This window comes from Pseudonaja textilis, chromosome 18 (genome assembly GCF_049901715.1).
Source record: "Pseudonaja textilis isolate UNSWEBS1 chromosome 18, rPseTex1.2, whole genome shotgun sequence".
Lineage (NCBI taxonomy): Eukaryota > Metazoa > Chordata > Lepidosauria > Squamata > Elapidae > Pseudonaja > Pseudonaja textilis.
This window is the reverse complement of record NC_142007.1, coordinates 3,577,904-3,594,166: the sequence shown is the minus strand read 5'-3', so window position 1 is coordinate 3,594,166 and position 16,263 is coordinate 3,577,904. Positions and strand designations below refer to the sequence as shown.

The window sequence follows — 16,263 nt, the reverse complement described above, 5'->3', positions numbered from 1 at the left end:
TACATAAAAGAAAAGATAGGTTCATCAGGAGTCGAGAATCATAAGGTACGACACTTAATGATAGTCATAGGGTACAATAAGCAATCAAATTATATTTGATTCAATATAAATCATAAGGATGCAAGCGACAAAGTTACAGTCATACAGTCACAAGTGGGAGGGGAGGGGTGATAAGGAGTGATGATAAGATTAACAGTAATAGTAATGCAGACATTGTAATAGTTGAACAGGGTTGAAGGAATTATTTGTTTAGCAGAGTTATGGCGTTTGGGATTAAACTGTTCTTGTGTCTAGTTAAATTATTTATAGGGGTGTCAGAGCCAATCCGAGATCAGAGAGTAAGTAGGCCAATGTTGCTCTAGACAGCTGAACTGATTTTAGCTCTTGCTGATGTCCTTGAGGACTGTTGACTATGAGTACAAAGGTTCCTGGAGATTAATCAAACATAATTAATGGGATAATTAGCATAACCCAGCATACTAGAGTGTTTAGGGAATAGGATAATATTTCCTCCCAAACAAGATCTTGGAAGTTTTTCCCCCGGCTTTTTATAATCCTTTATCATGTTCTGCCATCTTCCCAGGATCAGCCCAGTCAATCAAGATATAGCTAAACTGGATAATCTGGCGAGGGAGACCTTGTATAATTTATACGGCTTCCACATTCCTAAGAACACTCTAGAAAACGTCAGCCTCGACTTTTCAGAAGAAAATCCCGGCAAGGTCAACAGCTCCAAGTTTCATCTGGATCGTAACATCGCCCTAGTGAAGATGCGCGGAAAAGTGGGGTTTCGGCTGGTAAGTGGAACCCCTGCCCCCCCCCCCCCCACCCCAATTGTATAACACCTTCCTTTATTGACCGCTTGAATCAATTTTAGAGTTCGAAGGATTCTCAAGGTAGACTTTTTGGGGATGGTAATCATCCTCTGACCAAAAGATCAACGGGAACTTAACGTATTTAATATAGGCGGTCTTTAACTTACAACCACAATGGAGCCCAGAATTTCTTTTGTTGAGTGAGACGTTTGTTAAGCGGGTTTTGCCCCATTTTATGACCGTCCTTGCCACAGTTGTTAACGGAGTCACTGCAGTTGACTCAGTTAGTAACCCGATGGTTAAGTGAATCTGGCTTCCTCGCTGATTTTGCTTGGGGAAATCACAGGGCCCCGGGACATTGCAGCCGTCATAAATATGAGGCAGCTGCATCTGAATTTTGATCACGTGATCATGGGGATACTGCAAAGGTCGTAACTGTGAAAAACGGTCATATGTTGCATTTTTTAAAATGCCATGGTAAGTTTGAACAGTCACTGAACGAACTGTTGTACGTTGAGGACTCCTATATTCCCAGTGCATTGATCTGGAAAAGAGAAAGAACTTTTTGCCCAGGAACCTTGCTATCTTCCTTAAGTTTCTTAATTCCCCGATTAGATAACCTTTAATCAAAAGGAGATACTCCCCCCCCCCCGCACTTGGGTGAGAGCTTCTACTGTCAATCACAAGGCAGCGACGTTAACACCAGAGGTGGTCTTCAGTGGGTTCTGACCAGTTCTGGAGAACCGGTAGATGAAATTTTGAGTCATTTGGAGAACCGGCCAATCCCACCTCTGACTGGCCCTGCCAACCCCATCTCTTCTCTGCCTCCCATTGAGTCCCAGCTGATCGGCTGGGTCTCCTTTGGTAGCCCTGCCCAGGAGAACAGAGCTGGAAAGCGGGTCAGTGGCGTGGGGAGAGAACGGGGATTTTGCAGTAACCTTCCCCTGCCACGCCCGCCAAGCTGCGCCCACCAAGCCGTGCCCAGAGAACTGGTAGTAAAAAAAAAAAAAAAATTGAATCCTACCACTGGTTAACACAGCTGCTACTAATGCCATGTTGAAATTAGATGTTAGGTGGACCCCACAGCCACCCGTAAGTCTTGAATCTGGGACGTCAAGATACTACGGGATTTTCTCGCTGAGCCCAAGCCATCCCATCTGGAGGACGTGAGACAAGCTTTTACTTGTGTGGAATTATCACGATGAAAGAGGGAGCTTTTTAAAAACCGTGACTCAGTCCGGCATCAAGGCACTTCCTTCAACTCAGTCCTTGCCTCTCCCACAATAGCCTCCGCTTCTTTTGTACCTGTAAAATAAATAATAATCATGGGCTTAAGGCATGTGTTTTTGTTAAACCCCAGCAACAAACCTGGCAATTAAGAAGAGTTTAGGGAAGGCAAGAAGTGTACTGCTGAGAGCTTCCGTGGGATACTGGCTCAGTGAGAAGATCCCGTGGTATCTTGACGTCTGGATTCAAGATTTATGGATGGTTATATATATATCTAATTTCAACATCACATTAGTGGCAGCAGTGTCAACATCGCTGCCTTGTGCTTGCACAAAGAGAAGTCATTTAAAAGGGGGAAAACAGAGAGATTTCCCCGCTCCCACACCTTTTAAAAATGGATTTTTTGCTTCTCTCTTCTCTCTCGGACATAATGCTTTCTGGAAGGGAGAAAAGCTAGACCATAATGAACAAAGTTCAGAAGGACAGATAATCCACTACCCACAGGGTACAATGTCCTTTTGTGTCCTATTTATGGGGTACGGGCAGGGTTAGGGTTAGATGGTGATGGCAGATGAGATTCGGTCGAAACGCCGCTACAACTTTAAAAGCACAAATATAAAGACGTGGGGAAAATACCTGAACAAATATATATGTAAAAAGGAAGGTCTGGGTTCAGGTGTGGTCACAAGCCAAGGATCACCTGCATTGCAGTTTCTTAGACTCTCGGCCTATTCATCCTCCTCCTTTTTTCTTTTCTCTTTTCTTTTGTTTGTTCCCAAGTGCAACAGAACAGGTGCCAATTGCTACAACAAGCTCTACATTTCCGGAGTGGATGCCGTCCAAGAGTGGTACCGTTTCCACTACATGAATATCATGTCACAGATTCCATCCATTATCAAAATGTCCCCAAATAATGATCACATCAAAAACTTGATCTATTCTTGCCAGTACGATGGGGAGCCCTGTCGAACAAGGTAACTGACGCCTGCATCATCTATTGGGGGAGGAGGGGCTGTTTTGTTCTGGATTCTCGCCTCCCCGGTGTGGAATTGCTTCCGCCCCCCACCCATCCAACTTCTTTGACTGACATCATAAAAGCACCATTTGAAAGGGCCCGGATACAATCACAGGTGGAGATTCCTCTCCTTTTGGTGGAGCTCAAGAAGGAAACGTCAACCTCTGCCCAATCTGTTTTGAAACTAGATACAAAGGAACAGACTGCAAGAAGCAAAACCATCACACTATCAGCATATCCGCTAAGCAAACATTTGTTTTAGGCTTATCCAGACAAAACGCCAGGAATTCACAAACGCTTGGATATGTTAAGGAATTGCCAGACATGAACTTTACTCAATCCACTGAGCAGGTGTAAATATAACAGGTTACACAATGTCTCCACAAGATTTAGATTAAATTGGATCATACTGCTATAAAGATTTTTTTTTTTTAAATCGCTCGGAAGCCGTCCTAGAGAAACCATTGTAATGTATTAGTTAAAGTCTTGGATTGGGATATGAGGGCCCAATTTAACTGACCATTTAATTACGGAGCTTCCTGGGTGACTTGGGCTAATTGCTTTCTTAGCCTAGGATGTATATGGAGTGAGACCGTCTTCTATTAAAAAAAGACTGTTTATAGCAGAGGTACCCAGCCCTGGGCCGTGACCTGGCTACTGCCTGTTCAGAACTGGCTGCGGAAGGGCCAAGCATGCATGCATAGCTCCGTTTGTGCGAATGTAGGTGTGTGTGGGGAGGGATACTTGCCCACCACTCGCATGGAACTATCTCCTCCCACCCTGCCAGTCCACAAAGCTGGAAGAGTTGAGGAACTCATAAACCCCGTTTATCACAACCAGAACAAATGAAATATAAAAACCTTCCCAATTTGGAAAAAAAACGGTCCACTGTTAACAATCACCATGCTCAGAAAATGCTTATATCATTTCAAATTTATTCTGGGCCTATTTTTCATTCTTCTTTCTTTCTGTGATGTCTTTTCACAACAGCGATTATGAACATTTTCACCACCCGGTCTACGGAAGCTGCTTCACCCTGAACAAGAATGGAACGGATGAGTTCTGGAAAGCTTTCAAGCCAGGAATTGTTTATGGTATGTACAGATCCCCCAAAAAGCAAATAAATCCAAACCTTACAAAATTAGATTGAAATGCCAGGGGTTGGGGGGCGGGGGGTTTGCTGCGCTGTGCTTTCTGTTTTCTTTTTTTCAGGATTTGATCGGCCATTGGGGGGAAAACAAGATGCTATCTTTAGGTTCTTAGAGTTTTAAACGCTAGGTGATCTCAACTGCTGTTTTTCCCAAAAAATTAAAAAAGTGTTTCTTTCAAATCAAGATAACCTTAACAAACAAGTTGGTGCAGTTTTCTTGGCAGGGTTATTGGCTTACATTCATCTTCTCTGAGGTGTTTCTCCAGCTTCCCAAAGTAGCTCCAACTTCCAGCATTACCTTGTTTCCCATCTATACTCTAACCCAGAGTTTCATTCACCTTGGCAAGCATAAGGTGTGCAAATGTCATCTCCCAGACTTCCCCAGCCAACATGGATTTCTGCGAACTGAAAGGTTGAGAAACACTTCTCTAACCAGACACGTATCTCTTTCACTTCTAAGTCACTCAAGGGTTAGCCAAGATGAATACCAGTAAGTCCCCAACTTACTACTACAATTCAGCCCCAAATAGGTTGTTGAGAAATTTGTCAAATGTGAGTTTTGCCCCATTGTATGACTTTTCTCGTAAGTTGAAGACTACCTGTAGTAAATTCAGTTTAGGACTGAATGTCAGGGAAGGGGATCTTTTCTTTTTAATCCAGGTATAATGTTCAACTTCCTGGCAGAAAGTATTTTTCGGTTGGGTCTTATTTTGGGGAAAACAGTATGTGTGTGTGATATACATACGTACATATATACATACACACACCTGTTTTCCCCAAAATAAGACCCAACTGGAAAATAAGCCCTAGAATGATTTTCAGGATGCTTATAATATAAGCCCTACCTCCAAAATAAGCCCCAGTTAAGGTTGTCAGCGAAACAGATGCATTTAGTACCGTAATTCCTCAAAAATAAGACCTAACTGAAAAATAAGCCCTAATGCATCTTTTGGAGCAAAAATTAACCTAGGACCAGATCTTATTTTTGGGGAAACGTGAAACAGATACATACATACACACACTCATATACGTACACAGACACACTCGCACATATGTACTGAAAACTGATTTTAATCAAGGAAAATGTAACTGTCGAGAAGCAGGATCCTATGACCTCATGTCACCTTAATGATAAACAACAGAGAAAGTGAGAGGCAATATGACAAAATCTGGAGGGCAGGGTGGATAGAATGAATGAAAACACTGCTATACACTTGGGCAGCCATTTGGGAAATGACAATTCTAGATACAGGTTGCTTCGAGCATAGCCGCCATAAGATACAGGGTGTGTTTAAACAGGCAGACAGCAAGTTTATGAGATACTGCTAACATTGTTTTTAGAACTAACGCGTTACTCTAGGAAGAGCCAAAAAAAAGAGGATAGGGGGAATCAGAAAAGATTTTCCATTTCGGTGCAAATCGGGCATTAAATCTCTCTGAGTGTTTCCGAGCTTTTGTTGTTTCTACAAGTCCTAGTCCTGTATTATTTTTGCAAATTGACAACAAATGCCCAGCTGAACTCGTGAGAATATTGTTTTTTTTAAAAAAGGCAGTAAAACAATAAACCAGAGCAAACCATGCTAAATGAGCTTAAAACAATATAAGGTGTACTTGTTATATATACCGCACCAGAGATATTTAATAAGAGAGGCAGCTTCAGGGAAACTAAAATGAAAACATTAAAAACAGAAAGAGGAACAGGATTCATTTGCACAATCTAATGTTCGCCATCAAAGGGCTCTATGCATGGCCAAAAATAAGGAGGGAGGCCAAAACAGAGACCTGCCATTAATTAAGAGATCTGCCATTAATTAAGAGATCTGCCATTTTGATATAGAAGTGGTCAGAAAAAATATATTGAAGAATAACAACATTTCAGTCCAGGTAAATGTGTGGATGGTACAAATGATATAAAATTACACTAAATGTGAACAAACATTTCTCCATATCCCTAACCTATTTAAAATCTGTGAACTTCCTCGATCTGTACAAGAGATTCCACCACTGCCTATTCCTCAAGGCAGATACTCCCTCCTCTATTCACCTGAGAGTCTGCACAGTGAATAATTCACAGGTGAAACACAACCCACACAGCCAGTGTTGCTCCCATACTTGCTAATCACAACATCAGAGGCAAGCCACGTGCAGGGAAGATTCGGTTTCTATCATCCTCCTCACCTGCAGTACAATCTGAGGATGATAGAAACAAACCCTGCCCTTTTCTGCCGAATCCTGATTTTTAAAGTGACCTCCCATTTCTCCTTCCCTGCCTCCTGCTTCCCGATATAGGCCTATCCCTTATTCTCAAAGTGGATCAGAAAGACCATATCCCTCTGCTGTCCACCACGGCGGGCGTGAGAGTCATGATTCACAGGCACAACCAAACCCCCTTTTTGGAGCACGAAGGTTTCGACATCAGGCCTGGGACCAAAAGTACCATTGGAATCAAACAGGTGGGATTGCTGGTCTCTCAAGGGAGACTTTCAAGAGCTGGAAATGCTGGCAGGAGATTCTTAGGTCTGTAGCAGGGGTCGGCAACCCGTGGCTCTGGAGCCGCATGTGGCTCTTTCATCCCTCTGCTGCACCTCTCTGTCTCTGGTTTGCTTCACAATTGATAGGTCTCTTGTTTAAAACAAGTAGAGGAAAACTCTAAAGCGCTAGCAGGAGACTATAGTGGGGGACCTGGACTTCCAGTCGGCAGAGTAAAAAGGACGTTGTGATAGGAGGAGACTCTGGTGGTGAAACCGGACTTCCGGTCAGCTCCAGAATTGAACCGGGGGGGGGGGTCTGGTTTAGGACCTTTGTGACTTTTTGAGTGTTTAAAGTTGCCGACCCCTGGTCTATAAGATGCCTGGCAAGTGATTGACAGGTAGTTCTCTACCTAGGGCTACAATGGAGCCCCAAGCTTCCGTTGCTAAGCAAAACTGCTGTTAAGTGAGTTTTGCCTCATTTTGTGACTTTTCTGACCACAGTCCTTAAGTGAGTCCACTCCAGTTGTTAGGTTAGTAACACGGTCATTAAGAGAATCTGGCTTCCCCGTTGACTTTGCTTGTTGGAAGGTCTCAAAATGTGATTATATGACCCCCGGATACTGCAACCGTCATAAATACATGCCAGTTAACCAAGCGCCTGACTTCTGATCATGTGAATGTAGAGATTCTGCAACAGTTTTAAGTGCGAAAAAGAACCATAAATCCCTTTTTTCAGTGCTGTTGTAACTTCGAATGGTCACTCAATGAATGGCCGTGAAGTCGAGGACTACCTGTACGGTTCAGTGTTGACTCTGAGGGAACCCCATTAGCCCTAAGAGCAGTAGACCGTTCTCTACAAGTATATACTCTCCCAAACCACCAGACAAGGCAAGCCAAGCGAACAAACCATATTCCCAAATAGACGTGTAGGGAAAGTACTTCGACTTAGTCTAGAGAGTAGCAAGTATCAGCAGCTGGGCTTGGAGACATTGAATTTTGCAATAAAATGCTGTTTTTCTCTCCCAACGGCATAGGATGAGGTGTCACGCTTGGGTGGGGCTTACGGCGTATGTACCAATAACGGGGAAGATGTCAACATCAAATTAGTCTACAACAGCACGTATACACTGCAGGTATGGAGAAAGTGAAATGTTCATTGTCTCATCTTTGAATCCCGGCCCATCTCAGTTGATCCTGGCCAAGGTTACGACCGAGAAACGAAGTTTCAGGATTCCTAGACTTTCTCTTGGAAAGTCCAGAGATGGCTGCATCCTTTTCGTCACTGAACTCCTTAGGAAACGATACTGATCAGCTTATAGTTTCCAACGCTGGAGACAACGTACAGTCGTTATGATCATTTGTCAAGTCTTCCCAGTAGGCAGCCAGCCAACATACGCTTAACATGGGCCCCATTCAAACGATATCCAGGCTCAACCCTCCCAATGCCTGGGCTATGAAGCTAACTGCAATCCCGATATGAAATTCAGCATCTTATCCACTTGTCAACAAGATCTTTTCCCCTCTCCCTCTCAGAGCAGTTCCATTTCCATGTTCCTTGCTTGGATATAGCTCTCCCGGCTCCTCTTAACCCACATTCCTCATGCAATCGAGTGATTCCGAGGCTCCAAGTTCGGCGCAATAAGAGAAAAAACAACCCTCCCATTGTCTTGCAGGCCTGCTTGCATTCCTGCTTCCAGCATCATATGGTGAAGAACTGTGGCTGCGGATATTATTTTTACCCATTACCTTCTGGAGCCGAGTATTGCAACTACAATAAACATCCTGCCTGGGGTAAGTTTAGTTTAGTTTGCTTTATTGTCGTTGCACCTCGTACAAGGAAACCAAACACCATCTTCAGTGCACATCATGACCATGACCGTGAAAATAAACACAAGCACACGTCCTTCACCCTCCACACATTGAACCGGAAACCCCCGACACCACACCAACACTGCACTATACGGCAGAATTCAAAAGAGCTTCTGCCCTGGGATAGAAGCTGTTTTTTCAGCCTCTCTGTGCTTGTTTTTATTATTCTGTACCGTCTGCCAGGTGGTAATAGTTAAAAAAAAAAAAACAAGGGTGCCCAGGATTCAAGATGGACAAGGAAATTGATCTGCTTGGTGTCCTTCACCTCTTTTCTCCCTAAGCTTGTTGGATGTCTCGCTTCACTGTATTTTAGTCAGATTTTGAGGTGGGGAGATGGCCAACCTCCCACTCTAGGCTACAGTACACCATTTCGAAACTCCAAGAGCTGCCTTTTCTTTGTGCCAGCTCAATTTGGCAGTGCCACCTGACGCCAAAATGAGTCCTCACGCTCTACATGTTAAGAGCTTCAGGACCATCCTTTGTTCTGTACAGGTTGACAAGGGAGGACATTTCCTTTTTTTCAGTTTTCTATTCCTGTTTATTTTGCCATTATGGTTCCATTCTGTAATGGACTGTGAGAATAACCTTGGGAAACAGGAGGCAAAGCATCGGCAAGAGATAGCTCAGCCCACAGAAGGAATGGGGTGGAGGAAACACCTCAGAAGGAACCCTCCCTTGTCCTCTGAAACGTAAAAGCAACCGAGGGGAGACTTCCTTTCAGTCCTGCAACATCCTATTATTGTTGTAACCTTACAATAAAAGTAGTGTCAGTCCTCTTAGTTTTGGTTCCTTGTCTGGACTTTCTCAAAGGGCTGATGCATTTACTAAGAAATTGGCGTGGGCTTAATACTTGAGAACAAAAAAAAAAAAAAAAAAGGAAGCTAATCTTTGCTTTGTTCTTAGAGTTGCTACAGGGCTGTTCCATAATCTGTTCTTACAAAGTCTCTCTGAGGATAAGGCAGCCTAAATGCCCACTCGGTTTTTAGCATTTGGACAGCAGCCTGACCCAATTCAGTTATTCGGTTGGAAGCAGGAAGGGAAAACCAGGCATTGCACAGCTGTAAATAGGAAGCGACTAGGAAGTCCAGCTATTCATCTGGAAACGGGAAACGGGGGTTTCTCAAAGCCCGGGCTCAGCCCCTTCGGGATCTTCCAACTTGGGTGAATTTTCAGCTACAATTTTACTGGCGGCAGTTGCCTTCTTTTGACTTCACTCCTCTCTTCCCCAGGTCATTGCTTCTATCTGCTGTACAAAGAGCTCACCGACCACCAGTTAATCTGCTTTAGCCAGTGCCCCAAGCTGTGCAAGTGAGTAGCAGAGGAATGTTGACAAACCCAATAAATAAATAAATATAAATAAATAAATATTCATGCGGATGGAGGGAGACCAGGTTTACCTCCCCTCGTTTTCTGCTGTTCCCTGTCTGAAATCTCATCTCCATCCAGGCTTCAAAGCCTCCAAGCATGCATGCATGCAGACATATAAGCTGTTGTAGACTTGAATCCTCCCTGGGCCACCTTTCCCCACCCCAGGGACATATTCTGTTAGCTTCCAGCAGAAACCTTCTGTCCAGGGCCCTGATTGACCAACACCAGTAACCTCCCCCAGATCCCGCGAACGAGTGCCTCCTTTTAAAAAGGAGCAGCATGTTGCAAGATACTTGGGGGGGAGGGAAATCCTCATTAAAGGAAGTGGAAGGCCTCCTTGATGTAGTGGGAGGACAATAAAAATGAGGAATTAAACATGAAACAAATGTATTGATTGCCCCAGATGCGATACAAAAAGAAGATAATCTTGCAGGAGGAAAAAAAAAATAACCCCCACACATACAGAGGTTTGACAATTGTATGCAACCAGTTCATTTGTCGTCCTCTTGCAGAATTAAAGCGACCCCAAATCTTTGGCTTGGCAGTATTGCAAAATATTTGAGGTAAATATGAATGCAAACCTATTGGATTGGTATGGAATTAACAGCAGGTTCTATGTCATTGGCAGGGAAACTTGGTATAAACTCTCGGCGGGATATGCGAACTGGCCGTCAACTAAATCTGAGGTAAATCTTTTTTTTTTTTTGGCTGTTTTGCACAGACTGGGAACAGGGAAGAACGTAGTAATGACTTAACGTGGACAACATAATAATTAAAGGTAATTGAGTTGAGTTGCTTCCATCCCACCATTTTTGAAAGGGTTTGGAAGCTGTCTACCTGAGAAGAGACAGGGCTCCCCTCCAGCTAAATAGCTCCCGATAGGATAAAGGCCATATTTCATGGGATATCTTTCAGGGATAACAATTCACAGAGACTCACATGTATGCATATTGTTATACCCGTAGGCAAGCACAGAAAGTCAAGCCAAACTTGTTTTTTTTTAAAAAAAAAAAACTGGGGTTATGAAACAGAGAAAATAGCAGAAAGAAGGGAGATAAAATTGACGAAGAAATCCACCACAAACTCTGAATTCAGGCCGCAAAACAGTGAGATAAGAATCCTTCCTCCATCCCAGGGGGAAGCTGCATCCTGCAAACTGCAATATGGAAGTTCTGCCAATTGAGCTGCAGTGCCACTGAGCCCAAAAATAAAATAAAAATAAAAAATCTGTGCCCAAGGAGGAAGATGTTTTTGCAAGTATCACATGTTCCTTCCTTCGAGTATGATTTAAAAAAAAAAAAAAACTATCGGCAACCTTTCCCACATCATCATTCTGAGACCAGTCAAAATTCTTGGCCGAACTCCCTATTCCTACTAGTCCTCCCCATCTAGCTCGCAGCTTCTTGTCTTCTTGTGTCTTCCCTTTCAGATTTTCATTTCCCTCCCTGCGTTTCTATTTCAGAAATGGATTCACAGAGCACTGCAGGCAGACCACACGTACAACATTACCACAACGAACAGGTGAGTTACAGGATTTTCTTGTTCCTTGGTTGGAGAAACCCTACGCAACGACTTGCAGGTGGTGTATGTCTTGCTTGCTTTCCTGATAGGAAGAACAACAATTTCCTTCGGGAACTTACCAATTTTTTCTGTTTTGATCAGGGCTCTCCTTCTTCCTGACTTTTTTTTTATTTTTTTATGAAAGACAGATTCAAGGACAAACTTCGTACTTGAGAAATTTGGTTTGCTCACATTTTCTTTCCCTCCATTTCAGCAAGGATATTGCCAAGGTGAATATTTTCTATGAGCAATTAGATTACTATTCTTGGGATGAGTCTCCAGAATATAACGTAAGTTGGGGGAATTCCTCTTTCATGTGTGCATTTTATGCCAGGAAGACAACAACGTCTGAAGCCACTAACTGTATGGTTCATATTTTTTATGTGGGGTTTAGGTGACCCTGGTGATGTGCAACATGGGAAGCCAATGGAGTCTTTGGTTTGGATCTTCTGTCCTCTCGGTGGTCGAGATGTTTGAGTTCCTCATGGACGTCACCATCTTATCTCTCATCTTCTTCTATCAGCGGCTTACAGCCAAGAGGAGACACAAGGTGTCAAGCCCCACTAAGGTGCCGAGTGTGAGCTTGACTTTAGAGAAATACCGCTACATTGAGGAAGGTTTGGCCATGGACCAAGATGCAGAGAAGTCTCAGACCAGCTACGAGAATCCATCCTTCATTCCCGACGAGGGACTCCCTACGTATTCCAAATATAACAAGTATCAGATGCCAGAGCTATATCCACCTGTGGTTCTTCACCGATTTAAGCACCAAGAGGACCAAGAGTTAACGGCATAGGAAGTGACCCACAAAGCCGTTTTCAAAAGGACAGGTTCCCAATGGAGGAAGTGGAGCCTACGAAGGGAGCGGTGAATTCTCCACCTTTGGAAAGGTCAAAGCCCAAAGGACAGGACTCATGGGATTGGCCATTCAACAGGCGGTGGGATTGGGGAATTGTCCCCTTTCAGGTTTTCCAGATGGTCCTGAGTGAGATCAGTGACTATGCCTGTAGGAAGATAGGACTTCCTCAATGAGCTCATTGAGGTCACGGAGGTCAACACTCCTCCCACCCCTTTTCCCACAGACTAGGCAGTTGACACACTGCGTGCTGATGAATTCCTGGATTGACTTGAAAATGTTTCTTCTTCCTTCTGTTATTTCTGTTGCAATATTTGTCCTACGGATAATTCAAGTTTTATTTTGAGCTGTTCCACAGCCTCTTTGAAACACAGCAAGGCACTGTGTGGTTTTGAGCAGCCTATTTTTTTGTGAGCTGGGGCAATGGGAGACTGCCTGGCCATTGTCCAGTTCCCTATAAAAATAAATAAATCTCTCTTAGTTTTGACTTGGAGCTTTCCCGAGAAAACCAGATTCAGCTGGGCACTCTCGAGTAGAACACATTGGATCCACAACATTTCACAGATTTGCTCAGGTTAAACGTTAAACTGCTCACATATATATATTTTTTCTAAAATTATAAGGAAACGTCCTGTATCATCTGCATTAACGGGAACTCTGGGATCTTGGGAGGATGCGATAACAGTCACCCGTGCTCTTCATTCGAGCAAAAGGACTTTTTGTGCTTGAGTTGACGCATGAAAAAAAATCTATGTTGGGTGTTTCTGATGTTCTGTTTCTCTTTGAAAATGTGAGGTTCCGTGTTCCCTAAGTCAACAGGCACAAAGCAATAGTTATCACACCGCAAGGCAACCGGTGTCTGAAATTAAGGCTGTAGTCTTTTTCTGAAACTGAATATAGTCAGACCCTCAGGCGAGAAAGAATAGCTGCGAAAATTTCTGTGATTCGCTGGCAATAACAAGCCTTCGGATTGGTTGACTGTGATTCCCCTGCCTTGAACACACTTCAGTGATCACTTTTGTCCATTATGCCTAACATCAGCATGATTAATTTTAGATCAGACTAGAAGGAAATAAGAATGCCTGCAAGCAAAATGTCAGTGGTAGAACGTTTGCCAATTCTCAGCAGAGGTAACTTTGGCATTGGGATCTAAGGAAGCTTTTGCTGTAGACATAAAACAGAGAATGGGGGATATGCCATTAAATTCTTTTAAGAATCAACGCTGCTATCGGAGGCTAAAAGGCAAGTTATACTGGGAGGATCCTTCTTGTCAGTCCTGTTCACATGTTGCTAGACAAAGCAAGTCAATACCTGTGTCGAATACCCAACTGACATGTATGTGGAGGCCTTCTGTGAAATTCATATTGTCTAACTTCTGAGGCTGAACAGAGCCAAAAATGGCACCATTCATGGACGAGAGGGAATCTCCAGGAGGCTGGGGAATCTCTTAAGAATAAAGAGTTTTAAAAAATAATTGAGGAAGGGATACTACCCAGGAGCCAAAGAACGAGGAATGACTAATGATGGGAGAGGGGGAGACAGAAACCTGAGTAGAAGAATGCGAAGAGTCAGTTTGCAAAGTAGCATAGCCTGAACAGAGACACTCCAGCCTTGGTTTCATTTGCAGGGACCAATGGCAATTGAAATCGACACACCTTTTCTAGAAAGGTATCGAGGAACATTCAACACCTTGTTCTAGATCAAGCCAATCTCCTCTTCCAACTGCAAACAACTCAGCAGTTCTGGAAAGGCCAATATTTTCAATTTCCCCCTCCTCTCTCTCAGATCTCTGGTAGACAAAGGTGGTTAGCCTTAGGTATGAAAGCTCTCTTGGCCAGCAGGAGATGAACAGACTTCTCTGAATCAGCCTGGATAGAATGATATCATAAGACTCCCTGTCACAGTCGCTTTTCCCTTTCTCTCTCCTTTCATTTTATTTTTCCTCCTCTTCACTGTTGTGCTGCTATTGAGACTTGGATGTAATTGTAAACATGAGTATCTGACTGTAAATTATTTGGGATGTGTGCAGGTATGAGTGAGAAGATTAAAAAAAAACTGAAGCTTTTTTTTGTTTTTTGTTTTTACCCGGTGTGATTCAATAACTTTATTTTCCTTGTGCGTGGTTTGTTCGTTCTTTTGATTTTGGAAAGCTGAAACGGCAAACAGGAATTTGTTCAGGTTATTTTACTGTCCTTCAGTATCACCAGAGCCTCCATCCAACCATACACTCACATACATATACACATGAATGTAGATCCATTTCCCTGATCACCTGATTCAGAGCTTTGGCCTTGAAAGCCATTCATGGTATGGGGGCCAGGTTATTCGAGGGACTGTTGCTTTCTGATTCCCTCTGCCCATCCCATCAAGTAGAAGAAGTAGGCTTCAAATCCTGTCTGCTAAGGAATTACATTTAGACTCAGGAGACAGACCCTTTCTGTCATGGGTCCCACCCTATGGAGCCTGCCTGACACCCCCACCCCCCTCTCTCTCTCACACACACACACACACCGCTGCGATTGGTCCCATCCTTGATGTCCCTCCTGAAGTTAACACCTAGTTGTGTCAGTAGGCTTGGTGGGGGCATCTGAAGGACACGGGGTTTTAAATTAATTCCCTACCTTGTGTGTCACATGTAACGCTCTCCCTAGCCCTCTGAGCTCGTTTGTTTTCTTGCAGACATTTCATTATCCAAACTAGGTAATATCAACAGTGCTGGGAACTGGGAAAAGGGCACTGATGAGATTACCTAGTTGGGTCATGAAATGTCTGCAAGAAAACGAACAAGCTCAGAGAGCACCAAGGACCCCTCAGGTCAACCCTGAGCTACAAATGTTCTCCTTTATTAGTACTCTGCCTAGTCCTTTAGGAGGTAGGTATGCAGGTAGGTAAGTAGGTAGGTGGATAGATAGATAGACAGACAGACAGACAGATATAATATAGATGAGAGAGAAAAATTAGAGACAGAGGATGGATAGATATAATAGATATAGATAGATGAGAGAGAAAATATACATGATAGATATAATAGATGAGAGAGAATATAGAGATATAGATAGATGAGAGAGAAAAAATAGATGGTAGATAGATATATAGGTAGATGAGAGAGAAAAAAATAGAGATAAATGATAGAGATAGAGGATAGATAGATAGAGAGAAAATAGATGATGGATAGATAAATGGATGGACGGATGGGATGAATAGATTTCATTTTTAATTCTAAAGTGCTTTTATAATTTATTTATTTATTTTGTCAAGCATGTATTAGATAACAGATATAAGTATAAACATGATTATAAATATATGAAATGGATACAAATAAAAAAGAAACATTAGGACAGGGACAGTAGGCACGTTAGTGTGCTTATGCACGCCTCTTACAGACCTCTTAGGACAGTCTAACGGTCTACGGTCAATTACTGGTTTTTTAAGTGATTTTTATTAAATGCTGCCGAGAGTCCCATTTCTGTGAGATGGGCAGCGTTCAAATACAAATAAAGCCAGGGATGCATTTCTTTTCCTGAAGAAGGGCTCATATCCACACCTCTCTGCCCACATACTGGCTTCCTTGCCACCCCCTCTGATGGGCCAGGAGGTAAGCTAAGCTAGCGTGGGCGTTAACGCTCTTCGTTTCTTGGGCAACCTTGAACAACAACTTCCCAGCACCAAGGAAACCGCCTGCTCCCGGCTTTCCAAATTAGCACGGCAGACTGCCGCTTAAGCCTCTTCATCTCTGTTGAGCTTTTGGTTTAGCTGTTGTTGCAGCGGGTAAGGCTTTAGCTCCAGACAGCGACGCCAGTCCTAACAATGGACTGGCAGCCCATTCAGCCCCACCAGAAAGAATCAGTCTGACTGAAGACAAAAGAAGGGAAGGAGTATTCTCCAAGACCAACTGGCATGGAAAAGAAAGGACAGCGTAGAAATGCAGGTTT

General features: G+C 43.3%; 1 protein-coding gene and 1 long non-coding RNA gene across 2 annotated transcripts in view; one reads left to right on the top strand and one right to left on the bottom strand.

The window, feature by feature from the left end:
• Positions 1 to 14,394, top strand: part of SCNN1D (sodium channel epithelial 1 subunit delta) — a 32,008-nt gene extending 17,614 nt beyond the window's left edge. The window contains exons 3-13 of the mRNA XM_087914901.1: positions 584 to 797; positions 2,823 to 3,016; positions 4,048 to 4,151; positions 6,497 to 6,660; positions 7,713 to 7,811; positions 8,352 to 8,469; positions 9,777 to 9,855; positions 10,544 to 10,601; positions 11,378 to 11,436; positions 11,690 to 11,765; positions 11,870 to 14,394. Of these exons, the coding sequence (XP_087771027.1) occupies positions 584 to 797; positions 2,823 to 3,016; positions 4,048 to 4,151; positions 6,497 to 6,660; positions 7,713 to 7,811; positions 8,352 to 8,469; positions 9,777 to 9,855; positions 10,544 to 10,601; positions 11,378 to 11,436; positions 11,690 to 11,765; positions 11,870 to 12,271 (1,567 nt within the window). The 3' untranslated portion in view covers positions 12,272 to 14,394. The remainder of the gene's footprint in view (positions 1 to 583; positions 798 to 2,822; positions 3,017 to 4,047; positions 4,152 to 6,496; positions 6,661 to 7,712; positions 7,812 to 8,351; positions 8,470 to 9,776; positions 9,856 to 10,543; positions 10,602 to 11,377; positions 11,437 to 11,689; positions 11,766 to 11,869) is intronic.
• On the bottom strand, positions 71 to 2,487 carry LOC148124465 (uncharacterized). The gene is made up of 3 exons (XR_015739829.1): positions 2,428 to 2,487; positions 1,840 to 2,120; positions 71 to 1,359 (listed from the first exon to the last, which is right to left on the bottom strand). It is a non-coding gene; the product is annotated as an uncharacterized LOC148124465 (long non-coding RNA).
• Positions 14,395 to 16,263: the final 1,869 nt, after the last annotated feature.